This window comes from Aspergillus aculeatinus (genome assembly GCF_003184765.1).
Source record: "Aspergillus aculeatinus CBS 121060 unplaced genomic scaffold BO66scaffold_1, whole genome shotgun sequence".
NCBI lineage: Eukaryota > Fungi > Ascomycota > Eurotiomycetes > Eurotiales > Aspergillaceae > Aspergillus > Aspergillus aculeatinus.
The window spans coordinates 1,193,636-1,206,799 of NW_020291470.1; the positions used below are offsets into that span (position 1 = coordinate 1,193,636).

General features: G+C 51.4%; 5 protein-coding genes across 5 annotated transcripts; 3 read left to right on the forward strand and 2 right to left on the reverse strand.

Annotated features, from left to right (window-relative positions):
* Positions 1-1,271: 1,271 nt before the first annotated feature.
* On the forward strand, positions 1,272-3,899 carry BO66DRAFT_407320 (SUI1 family translation initiation factor; the record flags this gene model as incomplete). Its single annotated transcript, XM_025649054.1, has 9 exons — positions 1,272-1,308; positions 1,381-1,431; positions 1,503-1,534; positions 1,595-1,611; positions 1,742-1,839; positions 1,905-1,925; positions 3,388-3,462; positions 3,595-3,687; positions 3,751-3,899. 9 exons carry the CDS (start codon positions 1,272-1,274, stop codon positions 3,897-3,899), a joined length of 573 nt encoding a protein of 190 aa, XP_025509337.1.
* An 880-nt stretch (positions 3,900-4,779) lies between these two features.
* BO66DRAFT_310169 (uncharacterized protein) lies at positions 4,780-5,942 on the reverse strand (the record flags this gene model as incomplete). The annotated part of the gene is made up of 4 exons (XM_025643275.1): positions 4,780-5,034; positions 5,122-5,269; positions 5,357-5,418; positions 5,511-5,942. Coding segments are annotated over 4 exons (897 nt in total), but the record flags the coding sequence as incomplete, so codon positions are not given.
* Positions 5,943-6,525: 583 nt separating this feature from the next.
* BO66DRAFT_10067 (uncharacterized protein) lies at positions 6,526-7,824 on the forward strand. The gene is made up of 3 exons (XM_025641746.1): positions 6,526-6,968; positions 7,037-7,144; positions 7,238-7,824. Exons 1-3 carry the CDS (start codon positions 6,616-6,618, stop codon positions 7,728-7,730), a joined length of 954 nt encoding a protein of 317 aa, XP_025509339.1. The 5' UTR covers positions 6,526-6,615; the 3' UTR covers positions 7,731-7,824.
* Positions 7,825-8,663: 839 nt separating this feature from the next.
* Positions 8,664-11,316, reverse strand: rgd1 (putative Rho GTPase activator (Rgd1)). The gene is made up of 9 exons (XM_025646290.1): positions 11,072-11,316; positions 10,945-10,998; positions 10,267-10,873; positions 9,993-10,201; positions 9,381-9,939; positions 9,183-9,326; positions 9,030-9,124; positions 8,902-8,972; positions 8,664-8,833 (listed from the first exon to the last, which is right to left on the reverse strand). Exons 1-9 carry the CDS (start codon positions 11,234-11,236, stop codon positions 8,722-8,724), a joined length of 2,016 nt encoding a protein of 671 aa, XP_025509340.1. The 5' UTR covers positions 11,237-11,316; the 3' UTR covers positions 8,664-8,721.
* A 625-nt stretch (positions 11,317-11,941) lies between these two features.
* BO66DRAFT_387388 (putative quinol monooxygenase) lies at positions 11,942-12,594 on the forward strand. The gene is made up of 3 exons (XM_025646291.1): positions 11,942-12,052; positions 12,139-12,251; positions 12,329-12,594. The coding sequence occupies exons 1-3, from the start codon at positions 11,990-11,992 to the stop codon at positions 12,477-12,479; spliced, it is 327 nt and encodes a 108-aa protein (XP_025509341.1). The 5' UTR covers positions 11,942-11,989; the 3' UTR covers positions 12,480-12,594.
* Positions 12,595-13,164: the final 570 nt, after the last annotated feature.

The following is a 13,164-nucleotide window of genomic DNA, read 5'->3' on the forward strand; positions in this document are numbered from 1 at the left end:
CATAGTATATTCTGTCGACCTTCCTTCCTCCCACTAACCGGTATGGCCTAATTCTCACGTGGCCCGTTCTCTCTCTTCAGTACAATGTCTACGTAGTATCTATCCGTAGTACCCATTTATCCCCAGATCTCATCTTCACCTGAGCAGCACACAACATCACGCACCATCCATGTAATGATCGAGAATCGAACCAGAGGCCCAAGTGTCCTTTTGGTCGCCGGAGGGTGTAATTTATTGCCCGAGATTTGCCAAAGCACAGACCGGGATGGATCCTCACACCATAACCCATTCATTCTCTGACAGAACAATCACCATCTCAGCGACCTGCAGGATGCAGTCCTACGCAGTCGGATCAGATTTGAGTCTCGACAAGCGCCTCCGGAGGTGTCATTGTCACACAAGTACATAGTAACTTACAGTCCCAATCCGAATGAACCCCGGAGAAGGCGCATTTCAATGCTTTGGCCACACTTGCGGATCAGCTCCACGTCAGTGACTAAGCTTCGTATCTGTCATTTGAAAAAGATGTACCGATAGAATAGGTATGCTTCTTATCCCGCGATAGATCAGTCGGTCTCAGGTAGTACAAGAGATCAAACAAGGGGACCGTGCATTTCCATCCTGGTACGTGATGACCAGTCAAGGCTCAAGGACCAGAAGACAGCACTTGAGTTGCCTTACATTTGGGCTGTTGTCGATCTTCCGCCATTGACTGTGCTTGCGCAATTCCCCGAGAGTCAAACAAACTTCTCGTGATCACATAGTACCTGGAGGTGTCTTGGATGGTTGATGCCATTGGAGCAGCTAAGTTCCAGTTAAGGGGCCAGATCGGATATGCAACACAGGCCCGGGAAGTTTCAATGGCCACTCCAAGCGAGCCAAAAGACCAAGGTTGCCTTCTCTCGGAGGCGAGCGGTCGCGTTCCGGTAGAGCGGATGTTCTCGTTTGCAGGCATCTTTGCGCGAGAACTTATGATCAACATGATAACCCTAATGGTATGTAGATCTGAGAGATACTGATGCTCGGCTCAAGTAGGAGTGCCTGACATCCGGTGTTATCCAAAGATTACGTAGAGTAGAGGTCTGATAGGGAGATAAAGCCGGGGACTCAGATATGGTGGCAGTATGGAAAGCACTGCACCAGCGAGCGGCCTTTCCGCTTTCGGGCTTGGCGGCGCTGGTCGCTTGGTTGGCCAGTTCAACTGCCTCTCACCCCGGATTTACGCCCCCCAGGCCGAAACAGGACTGAGATAACAATCAGAATATCACAAAATGTCGACCAAGAAGGATATGCGCAGGTTGGATCTCGGTATGTTGACTGCTCCCAAGCCTTGAACCTCGTCGGAAGCGCACTCTTGCTGATGCTGACGTCGCATCTTAGCCATCCCCTACATTGATCCGCCGAAAGACAAGAATGAGGCCGACATGTCCAGTACGTAACGAGCGATAAAGAGACATATTACTATAAGGCGCAGTTGGGCTCGTATTGATGTTTTGGAACAGGCGCGATGTCTAGCACCATGCCCATGGCTGCGGTAAGTTGCGGTCCAGCTCCGCGCTTTACAGCCAGAAGATATTAATCGGCTTCTCTTTAGATGTTTACCAGGAACAGGTGAGCAGGGAACTGATCTTTGAGACATCAATTCGACCCGTGTAGCTAATTGCCGGGGCTCAATCAGAATGATCGGATGGTATATTTCTAGCGACCTTTCAGAGTGGCTATCTTTTTAACACATTCATAGGGTGTCTTTCGTCTTCTCTCTCCAGAGCTGGCTGGGTGAGACCCCAGACCAGAAGAGAAACGCTTCTACCCCGGCTTATATGTCTGTATTGATGTCCTGTTCGTGCACCCCAGCCTCCAAGACAATAGAGTATGGATGACTGACTAACGACGCGCGTTCCTAGTGATGGCTTTGGTCGTGGTATGTGTTGTTCTGCGTTGCAGCAGCAGTCGCATGGTCCTTTACCTCGTTGCTGATCGAAATCATGCAGACCTACTTCCCCATCTTCCTGCCTCCTCAGACCGCGCGTGGTGCTGCTGCTCCTTCGCCTTCGCCTTCTCCTTGAGGGAAGCCCGTTCAAACATACCCATGCGAAAGTCTTTTGGTACACAATTAATTCATGGCGTTTCCGAATTTGCAATTGAAATCATACAGCATATCCGAGCGTTACCGATTGGGAAGTGGAACAGTCAATGGGGTTAGTGTTGCGGCTTCATAGCCAGGGAGCTTTGCTCGCTTGTACAGGGGAATTCGACGGTTCTGTACGAATACTATAATACCAGAAATACCATAATGTCATATCTGCTAGCGCTCGCTATCGCCACGCATGGGGGAGTACAAGGGACAGTGGCAACTTAAAATGGTTGCGAAGTGCATGCATGCATTGAAGCTGGAAAGACCGAGCAAAAGAGACTAATGCGAAGGCAAACAAGGACAAGAGGCTGAGGAACAGCTTCAAAGTATAATTAACTTGGCGGGCAAATGTGTACATATAGCCAGCCTTCTGAGAATCTGACAGTCTGGAATTAAACCCCAGTACAGACTGGCTGGCTGGAACACAGCCAAACAGCCAGTGCGTAAGGGCTACGTCGGCAGCGTCACGAAAAGTATTGGTGGTGAGTGGGGAGACGCAGCCGGGTGCAATGCGCCGAAGAAGGTTCCAGGTTGCCACCAAACATGAACTTTCACCTCAAACCAATTAAACCCTGAAGAGCCAGACGCCTCTTTCAAGCCTTCTTTGACAGGCGGACGATAGCCCACCGGATGCCCGATGATGGATGATAGATAATTAGTATTTTCTGTACGGCGTACTGTACTTATACCAGAAACTGAGCCAGAGTCAGACTGCCCGGCTGGGCTTAGTCAGGCCCACACCACACCGCCTTCCCCCACAAGGGCGCTAAATGCAAGCCGCGCCCCTCAAAAGGCTCTTCTGTTCTTCTCTTTGCTTCCTTCCCGACCTTCCCACCCTACACTCCATCTTCAAGAACCTCACTCAGTCTCCAACGACTCGCAATCGCTCCCCCGCTTTAACAGAGATATTTATTCTCGCCCCTCCGCTCACTTTACCTATACCGCTTTTAAGGGCCGTTTACGACGAAAGGCCGAGTTTATGTCCATCGAAAACCTTAAGACCTTCGGTAAGTCGCTCGCCACCTCCCCCTCCTCTGTGGGCAACGTCGACGTTTATTGCGAAAACACCCCTTCGCATGCTGCCCAGCTTGCTGTACAACGGTTTATTCTTTTCAAGGATAGACTGAATGTCACTCGGTGGCGCAGAACCGCCATTCGGCTGGTAATCTGGAAGGTGGTCGGTTTCGCATCACTTTTTGGCGGGGTAATGCTAGGTCATGAGCCTGAGGCTGACACATGCTCCTTTTCCACAGACCCCTTCGCCGAAGCTGACGAAGACACCGGCGAGACCAAGCAGTCTCAAAACTACATCCATATACGGATTCAACGTACGTCATAATCAATCTATCTTGCGTTTTCCACCCATGCTGTCGCCGTCTCACTGCTCACTGCTCGTTGGCTGTGGTGACATCTCGTCCATGCCGTCCGATACGAAACCAGAGGCTAACAACGATCTGCAGAGCGCAATGGTCGTAAGACCTTGACTACGGTCCAGGGTCTTCCGAAGAAGTTTGACCAGAAGAAGATCTTGAAGGTGATCAAGAAAAAGTTCGGTACGTCTCAACTAGGCCCGCCACGTCTCGACATTTTAGGCATCCAACTAATAATTAATCCAGCCTGCAATGGCACCATCGTGAACGACACCGAGATGGGCGAGGTTATTCAGCTCCAGGGTGATCAGCGTAAAGATGTTCAGGAGTTCTTGACCGACAAGAAGGAAGGTCTCGAGCTGGATGCCAAGACCATCAAGGTCCACGGTTTCTAAGCACCCCGTCGTCACGTCCCCGTTCCGGTCCCCTTCTTTTCTTTTCTTTCCGGTCCACGTTACTACTCAGCAGTGGTGGGAGGCTTTGAAGAGCAACATCATCTCTGTGTCTGTCGCTTCCCTCCAACCATTGCAGTTGCACCACGGCGTTACTGCAAGGTAGGATTGTGAGTCGATCGGCTTGCCGAAACTGTTGCCTTTGAATACCTTTTAGTCGCTCTTTACTCGGTACACAGGGCCTGAAGCTTTGATCAAAAAAGAATACTGTCAAGTTGAACTCCCCTCCTCTCCTCCGGCGCACTTTCGTTAGGCGCTTGCACCGAGGAGGGGGGCAGCAGTGGGTTTGATATTGTTTTATGTCCCGACTCAACTGCGATACCTGGAATGGGATAATGACGGAACGAGGCGTTGGTAGATACCCTTATCTGCATAGATATTTTTCTTAGCTTCTTGTTTTCTTCTGAAAGGACGGTTGAAGGTCTGTTATGTTTGAAGAGGGTTGTGTCTGAAGGTGGAGATTGAGGAACAGTCGTTTTTCTTGATCTCTCTCATTTCCTGTGATTCGATCGTCTTTATTTCTGCACATACCGACCTAGACTGTCACTTCCGTACTATTGTCCAAGAATGGAATATTTGTTCATGGCTAAAACGCATTCTCGAATGGCGTATACTACCGATACTGGGCTTATCTTGATCAACTTGGATGCACAACTAGCTAAAAAAAATTAAGGCAAGGCATCTTGAACACTGGAATGTAGCAATAGGGGTAGATTGGAGGTAGTAGCTAGCTATGGGAACAGTTGACTTAGGGAAACCACGAAATGGACATGGCCCATACGAAGTCATTATCTACCTGGGTTAATCTTACAGCAGTCCGTCTTTACAGTTCGCCCGGACGATACGCCCGACTATCCGCAACCCGCATGCGCAGGAAGATCTGAACCGCCCAGTCCCAGAGTTTCCGGGTGATGACGAAGACGGGCACCTCGGGTTCGTTCTCGCGGGTGAGGTGCAACTGTAGGAGCAAGGAGGACATGCTCACGAAGCTGGCGACCGCGACGACGAGCAGCGCCGCCGCCGTTTCACGCTTGATCGTGGCATGGTTTTGCGTGGCGTGGTAGAGAAAGGTGAGGGTCTGTGGTAAGGTGCGATAGCAAGTTTTAGTGTGACTGAAAGAAGATCCCGGGGATAAACAATGGTGTTGGGGGGGGGGGTAACTTACCGTCGTGATGGAGATCCAGGCAGGGAGAAGCAGACGGGGGTCATAAGAAGCCCCGGAAAGATAAAGGACCCAAGAAGTGATATAAGCAATCAACCCGTTCGTAGTGAGGAGACGAATAACAACAGCTGGCGGGGTATAGTTCAAAAGCCTGAAAGGCAGAAAATGTAAGAGTCAGTTCCCACGAACTTTCCGCCGAAGCTGTTGCCAATAATCCCAAAAGTTGCGGAGCAAGGACACATACCATCGAGACATCATACAATCAGCAAAAAAGTAAGAAAGATATGCGGATGCACAGCACTGTGAGAGAGTTAGACCAAAACACTTTGCTTCTCTTGAAGATAATTGAAGGAGAGAATTAAAGACAAGCGATTTGCACACATGTTACATACCCACATAATCGCCAAAGCCACTTCGGTGACGCGGAATCTTCGCTCAACATCCCAGTCTTGCCCGACACTCCCAACTATCGCCGCCGCCCACCCCTCCCCTCCCATTCCGGGTTGGATGTGCAGCAGCTCGGCCAAGAATGTGAACGCACATCGCAGACCCCACCATGCGGCCGGGACGGTGCTCAGCGCGCGGCAGATCACCAGAGGCAGGTACCATTTGCGATCCACGCCTAGGATGACAGCCACGCGGGGGTGAAGAGCCGACGAGGGGACCGAGTGGCCGTCGCTGTCGCTGCCATCCTCGCCGCCGCCGCCAATGCTGCTAGGGGGTTGAGGGGCCGGAGGGGAGGAGGGCGGGACGACGGCTGCGGGGGCCCCGTCTTTGTCGCGGGAATCCAGCTTTGAGAGAATGGACGTCACCGAGTTATAGAAGGTGGTAGATTGGAGGAGCGATTCGTCGGAGGGATCGGGCAAAGGTATCAGGTCAGACGCAACTGGTGACCGGAATTGTTGAATAGGGATGGGCGCAGATGCAGCATCACGACGACGAGGAGGAGCCAGCCTTGAAATCACGGCATATGCGGCCGTTGCGCAACAGAAGAGGGACGTCGAGAAGATAAGAATGGAGATTTATGGTGTCCCAAGTCGTAGATGGTTGAAATGTGGTGGAGAAGAACCCCCCTGGACCAGAGCTTTTCCTTGTTGTTTATGGTATTAACTCGTCGGCGACGATCGTGGTTGAATCACTGGGGAACTGACGAGCCCGAAGATCAAAGACCAGCTGATCCCACCGGACAAGAGAATTCTAGGCAGGAACCGACGTCTTTCCAGTTGGACAAGGGCACCCGCGATCCAAATCGAAGGCTTGAAGCCAAATCAGCCAAAAGCCAAAGCAAAAAGCCCGCGGCGGTGGCGGGCACGTGACCATTCCGGAACTTTGGCGGGTTTCGATCTTCCCCCATTCGGCTCTCTTTTGCGTTTCGACTCCAATTCGTCCAATTCGTCCAATTCATCCAATTCATCCAATTCATCCACCCTCCCTCCCAAGTGTTGCAGAGAGAGAGAGAGAGAGAGAGGTACACTTCGCGTGTCCATTCCGCTCATCATGGCTTCATCGTTGTCCAAGGGGCCCTTGTCCGCGGTCGTCAGAGCCAGCAGCACCTCTTTCGCTTCCTCCGGTGTCGCATCATGCCAATCTCGTTCCTTTTCGCAGTCCATCCAGCGCCCTGGCGGCGTGCGCCCGTCAGAGTCCGTTTCAATCAGGCCTCCTCCTCAGCCCAGTACGAGAACTAGAACCAGACAAATGGCGAGATCGGAGCTTCCGCAGGATATCGGCCTCTTGCCCGGCACCTACATCCGTCCGTTGTGGAAGGATATGCCGTCCTTCATCCATCAGCGCCATGAACGCCTTCGGCTGGAATGGCTGTGGCTGAAGCACGCCGTCCAGAATTTCATTGGGTAGGTTCTGGGTCTTGTCAATCTGTATTCTGCTCTTGCTGGGCCAGGAAATTAACTCGGTCATACAGAGTCATCGCCTACAGCCGATACTTCAACAAAGGACTACCCCTCGAATTGAAGGAGCGTCGTCAGATCGCCCAGGACTTTCACCGGCGCATGTTAACTGCTTTCGCAGCGTGAGTGCCCCATGTTTACCACGGCCTCTGACTCCTCTTAACAATATAGACAATAATCCCAACTCGATGCTTACTTCATGTCTTGTTCTGCAGGGGCGACACTGCCACCATCAACAAGATCTGCTGCACCGGTCTAGCCAAGGAGCTCAACTCACGCATCGCAGCGCGTCCAAAGAATGAGAAGGTCACCTGGAGCCTGGACAACTACAACCGCGACGCCTCCACCTTCTGGACCGGTGCCCGCGTGGTGTCGGACCGTGCCACTCAGATTCCCGAGATTCCGAACTCGGGCGTGCGCCAGGTCGTCGTGCGCATCACCAGCAAGCAGACCGCCGGCAAGTACACGGCGCCCGCCAAGGGACAAGCCGCCCAGGACTCCACCGCTGTGGCTACAAATGAAAAGCAACGGGACTGCACAGAATACATCGTCATCCAGAAGCTCCGGTGGACGGGCGAGGATACCGGCTGGCGCGTGTGGGGTCACGCCACTCCGACCACAGTCGACGATCTGACCAGCCCCTTCTTCGCTCCTGGTCTGACCCTCGCCGAGCGCTTGGAGGCTCTGAAGGCGGGAATGGGTCGGTAAATTCATACAAGCACTTGCTCAGTTGCCTCGTTCCTTCCCGTCCTCGCTGTGATCTGACCACAACCTGCTCCGCAATGATGGCATGGCGTGAAAACATTTCATGAGCGGGAGGCATAGAAACGGGGACCCTCCTCTCCCAGCCATCCTCACAGCCCAGAGATCATGTTAGTCAGATGCAACCGTCGCCGTGGAATCCTGACTAAAACCTGGTTACGGATCCCTCCTCCCTCGTCTTCCAAAATGCAGTTGTGTATCAATACGATAGTCACGAGCCATTACTCCCCGCAGAAAAAGTGTCTATTGCTGTCTCTTCCTTTTTTGTCTCTTGTCTTTTTAGCCGGGTTCTCTCTCTCTATCTTTCCATCATATACTCTTATTCTTTGTGGTTCTTGGGCTGCTCTCTTGCTCGCCTATCAAACCTCTTGTCTTACTAGAATCTTTTTGGTCACTCATGCCACGGGTCACTAACGCGCTGGATACACCTAATCAGTGTATTGGGCGATCTCCCGTACTGTTCAATGTATCATATACACATGCAATCTCAATGTCCTATACGACTTCACCTGTCGCAAGTAGACACCCTCTTTAACACCTTCAAGAAGAGGACGCATCACGGAGTCAACGACGCGAGCCTTTACTCATCTCACCGCTCATCTACGAGCAAGAAGAGATGGTAAACATATGAAGAGCGGCAAAATCTCCACCCTCGGTGCCAGTATTAGGTGGGGTAGCGAAGGCATATATACACGTACAGAAATCTGAAACCCAATCGGGGTTTCCAAAGCAACTTGAACATAGAAGAAAACAACGAGAACAAAAGCAGCGACTTTGAAAAGACATGGGAATAAATTGCAGTGGTATCCGCGTGAGAAGAGGGAGGTGAAGCGAAAATCCAAGGATTAGCGGTTCTAGCGGGGAGGCAAGATGATTTGGAAAAAAAAAAAAAAAAAAAAAAGATTGGTCATGTCCGCGCAGCACCATCAGAACATATCTAATCGTCGTCGAAGATTTGGAACGTGTTGACGAGGATCGTTTCGATGACACGAACTTGCCAGCCTGCATCGGCGATGTTGCCGCTGGAGCTGGCCCCCATGAGGGTTGGTCTGGGTTGGCGGGTGTCAGTTTATAGTATCAAGGGACAAAAAGGGGGAAGAATGGGTGGTGAACGAACCCAAAGCAGATGGCGATATTGCCTGCATTCATACGGTTTTGCGTGTAGTGCTCTTGGACCTTGTTGAGATGCTGTCACATGTTAGGAGAAGTGTCTAGGTGTTTGAAAAGGAATGGCTGTGGGCATACAAGAATCAGAGCTCGCAAGGTAGCATAGTGGGCATCAGGCAGGTTGTTCACGAGCGCGTGCAGGGAGTCGCGGCGTGCAATGTCATCATCAAGACCTGGAGATCATGGGTCAGAGTTGGTCTTGAGTTTTGTGTTCTGGGAGGGACTCCTTACGGGCTGCATGAATGAAGTCGGTATAATAGTGCGATGTGAACAATGGGTCAGGTAAATCTCTAAAAAACTGCTTCAACAACCCCGCGACACTATTGACGTCATGGTAGAAGTTTTCTGGGTTGGTGAAGTCCACTTGAGATGAGTCTGCCGTGCATAAGTTAGATCACATTCGTCGGATCGAGAGATTATAAGACTCACCATTGTCGAATAGTGCCTTCATTTGACTAATATGGGTGGCACTTCCAGATAGACGATAGATCCCCTCCATATCAAGCCCGAAAAGCTCAATAGCTTGGAAGCATTGGTAGACGATCATGGGTACCGCTGTCCCATCTCGTGTGTACAGATCCTCCAATGATACACCGAACACCGGCTTTAGAGGAGGTAAGTGTGGCTGGAAACCATTGCCGTGCGCATGGAGGGGAGTTTTAGCTGGCGGCACAGGTGGCTGACCTGCAGCGTGATGCGGCTCCAGAGGACCAGAGGAGCTTGTGGGATAAGGTGGCTGTGGTTGGTATGGCGGTGATCTGAACGAGTCTGGATTTTGATGGTATGGCAATGTCTCAGTAGCTGGCGCCGGCGCCGGAGCGTTTGTGGGTGCGGGCGCCGGCGCCGGCGCTGGCGCTGACGTTTGGGTAGATGCTTGTGGAGAGGAGAGGGTCTGTGTGGAAAAGGAGGAAGGGAGGAAAGTCGACTGTCTTTTATTCTGCGTTGTGGGTGCAGAGACAGCTGCCACAGACCCAGAGCCACCAAGAGTCTTGTGAATGTGTCAGCTTGAACTGGTTCAGGATCTCAGGTAGATATGCTAACCGGATGCCGTTGATATCTGATCTGTTCTGATGTCACTGCAGCAGGATTGTTCTCGTGACTAAGAATGTATTCACGGAAATCCTTCTCGTTATCAATTTGCGACACAACTTCGTACAAGCTCTTTGGCGCCAAAGCAGGATTCGCCGTGCCATCCTTCAGGGGGCTGATTGACAATCCTTGTCCCAGCAACAGCTTCTCGTTGAAAGTGGCTTCCGGACTGTCAGCACAGATAACATGCAAAAGGTGGGGGTGGGGGAAGCATATTGTTGCGCACCAAATTTCTGCAGCTGCAGCGCCAGGCCAGAGTCGCATTCCGAAATCAGCTTCTGGATGTTCATGACGGCTGTAGGGCGGTGGGTTGAGACAAGTTCTTGTCGAGCCGTCTGCGCAGCTTGGACCTTAGCAGAGTAGTCCGAATCCGCATTCTGTACTTTGCGCGACAGCTCCTCCTCGTGCTGAGCCGAGGACTTGTGGCCCTTCAGACCGAACTTTCCGCCCTGTCTGTCGCCCGTCTTCACACGGTCCAACTGTTCAGCCAATGACACATATTTGGCCTTTGCCTTTTCAGCGGATGCTTCGGCCTCCAGCACCCTTTTCTCCGCAGTCAAGCCAGTCTGCTTCCATTGCTTGCGGCCACGTTCAATATTTGTTGCTAGCTCATTGAGGTCGTCGGCCATCTGCTGCAACGAGACGGCGAATTGAAGTCCATGATCCGCCATGCGCTCATGAAAGCGATTGAGGTCATTGTAGCTGTTACCATAAGTGCCCTGGCGGTTTTCCGTGCGATGAGCTGCGTCGTGGAGCGAGCGGGACAACTTTTTCAAGCCTTGCGCATGCTCTTCTTCAAGACCAGATCGTTTTTTTAGGAAGGAAGAGAAGTCCTGATAATCAGTGCAGGGCTAGTCAGCGTATTTGTGCGATTTCACACGGTGGTGATGTGGTTGAGGCGAACCTTGGCGGAGGCGACACTTTGCTTGAGCCGAGTCAGGAGAGTGGTGATACCAATCTATGTGACAGAAGGTATCGCGGTCAGCACAAGGAATAGACTTAGAGCGACAGTTGCGGCTTCAATTCCATACATCTGAATAAATGACTTTATCCATTCTAGCCTTCAATTCCTCCGTCATCGTTGGGGGCGGACCCGAACGTAGGTCGTTAGCTGCGGAGTGGCCGGCAGAGCCAGCACTGGATGGCGGCGCATCGGGGTCGAGCCCGGCGCTGTGAGGTCCAGAAACGTCTGCCATGAGATAGGATGCGGTGGGTGATTACAAGTTGGGGAAATGAAGTCGCATTGAGGCAGCAATGCAAAAAAGATGTATGTAGGTATGTATGTATGTAGGTATGTATGAAGTTCGGAGGATGATTTGCAGAAGCCTAACTAATTATCAGGAGCAAGTCACACACAGCACTCAGGCATCATCATGACCCGATCGGGCAAGGCGGCGGGTGGGGGAGGCTGAGCCAGTGTGGCTTGCTACTTGCTACCTAGTAAGGTAGTGGGCTGGGATCCCGGAAGGGGCTTAGTGCGGGTGGCCGGTGCTTTTCTCCTGCCAGGCACGTTCCTCCTTACAGTCAGTCCTGGACACGCTGAAACTCAACTTCCAGTGAGTAACTTGAGTTATGTATGGAGTTAAGTTCTTCATAACTTTAAGTCTCTTGACTATGCTGAGCTACCGAAGCTCCGAGGATGTTCCGAGTCTTTCCCGGTTCCACCCAGCGCACCGTACGGTTCTAGAAGGTTTCAACGGCACGGACGTAGTAAGGCTGTTGAATTTAGGATTTCTCAACATCGCAATTAGGGACGGAGTTAAAGAGACGGCGATGACAAATGCGGCCCATGTACCGAGGCAGATTGTAATCGATCCGAATGCTCTTGTCTAAGAATTGGGGTTCCTCGGTGGGTCGACACTGTGTATATAAGCTAGGTGTATCTTCTTGCCAGAAATACTGAACAATCAAATCAAAAACCAAGAAGATCTCTCAGAATCACCACTATAATGGCTTCCACCGAAGTGAACGTGACCGTCTTTGCCTATCCTCAACCCGACAAGATCGATGAGGTAAGTGGCCTTCCTCTCTCTAACTCCCTCTCATCTCTCTGCGCGCCTTCGATCAAGTGATGGGCCGCCAGTTGACATGACACAAGGTTGCAACCCTTTGGAGCGAGCTTTCACGCCAAGTGCAGGCCAACGAGCCCGACACGCTGTTCTACTATGCCTTTGTCAATCAAGATCGAAATGCAATTGTGGTCGTCGAGAGGTAGCTCTTTCTCCTGTCTCATTGCCCTGCTTGCTCCTCTGTGGTAGGAACCTGGAACTAAGACTATCATATCGCAGATACCGTAACCAAGAAGCCCTAGTGAAGCACAGTCAAACGCCCTATTATCAGGCGTTCATGGCCAAGGCCGGGGTTTTGATGGCCAAGCCTCTTGAGATCCAGCGGGGTGGTGGTCCATTGCCCGAGTCAACCAAGGTTTCCCGGCTGTAGATGGATGGGATGGGATGGGATGGACCCTAATCATGAAAACCTTTGTACATTAAAGAAGTATATTCACTAAATCTGAGCTGTGTAACGTTAAGTTAGGTTAGTTAATCAACATGACCTCACTCTGCACTCCACATCAATAGTACCGAATCGGATGGTGGCTACTAACTGGTTAGGTCTGGTGTAGGCGAGCTAACGATGCGAGGGAAAATCTAGAGGTTGGTACATGACTACTGTAGTCTACTTCTGGCAAGTACAGAGTAACTATAAGCAGTAAGCAGTTTAAGGTACAGCTGAGGAACAGATTACTCCGTAGTAGGTAAGGCATAGATAGGTTCACATGTATGTAGACGCTTGCAGACAAGGAGCTTAGCTACATAACGTCGTCCTCTGTACTCTGTACTCCGTACTCCGTACTTCGAAACGGCATTCGATCGGAACGCTAATCGAGCTATCCCCGTCATTGCAGCGTACATATCCAGAGCCGATGCTTAATGATCTAATATTAGACGAAAGGATGGCGGTCTGCGCCTGGGTGCTGCAGGAGGAGAGAACTAGGTGATGATGTATAGTCAAGGACTTTTGTTGTTCATTTCTTATTCATGGACCAGACATTGGGGGGGGGGGGGGGGGGGGGGTTGTTTCTTGGCTTGTGGTCCGTGAGCCATGTCGATATAACCAGTCATAG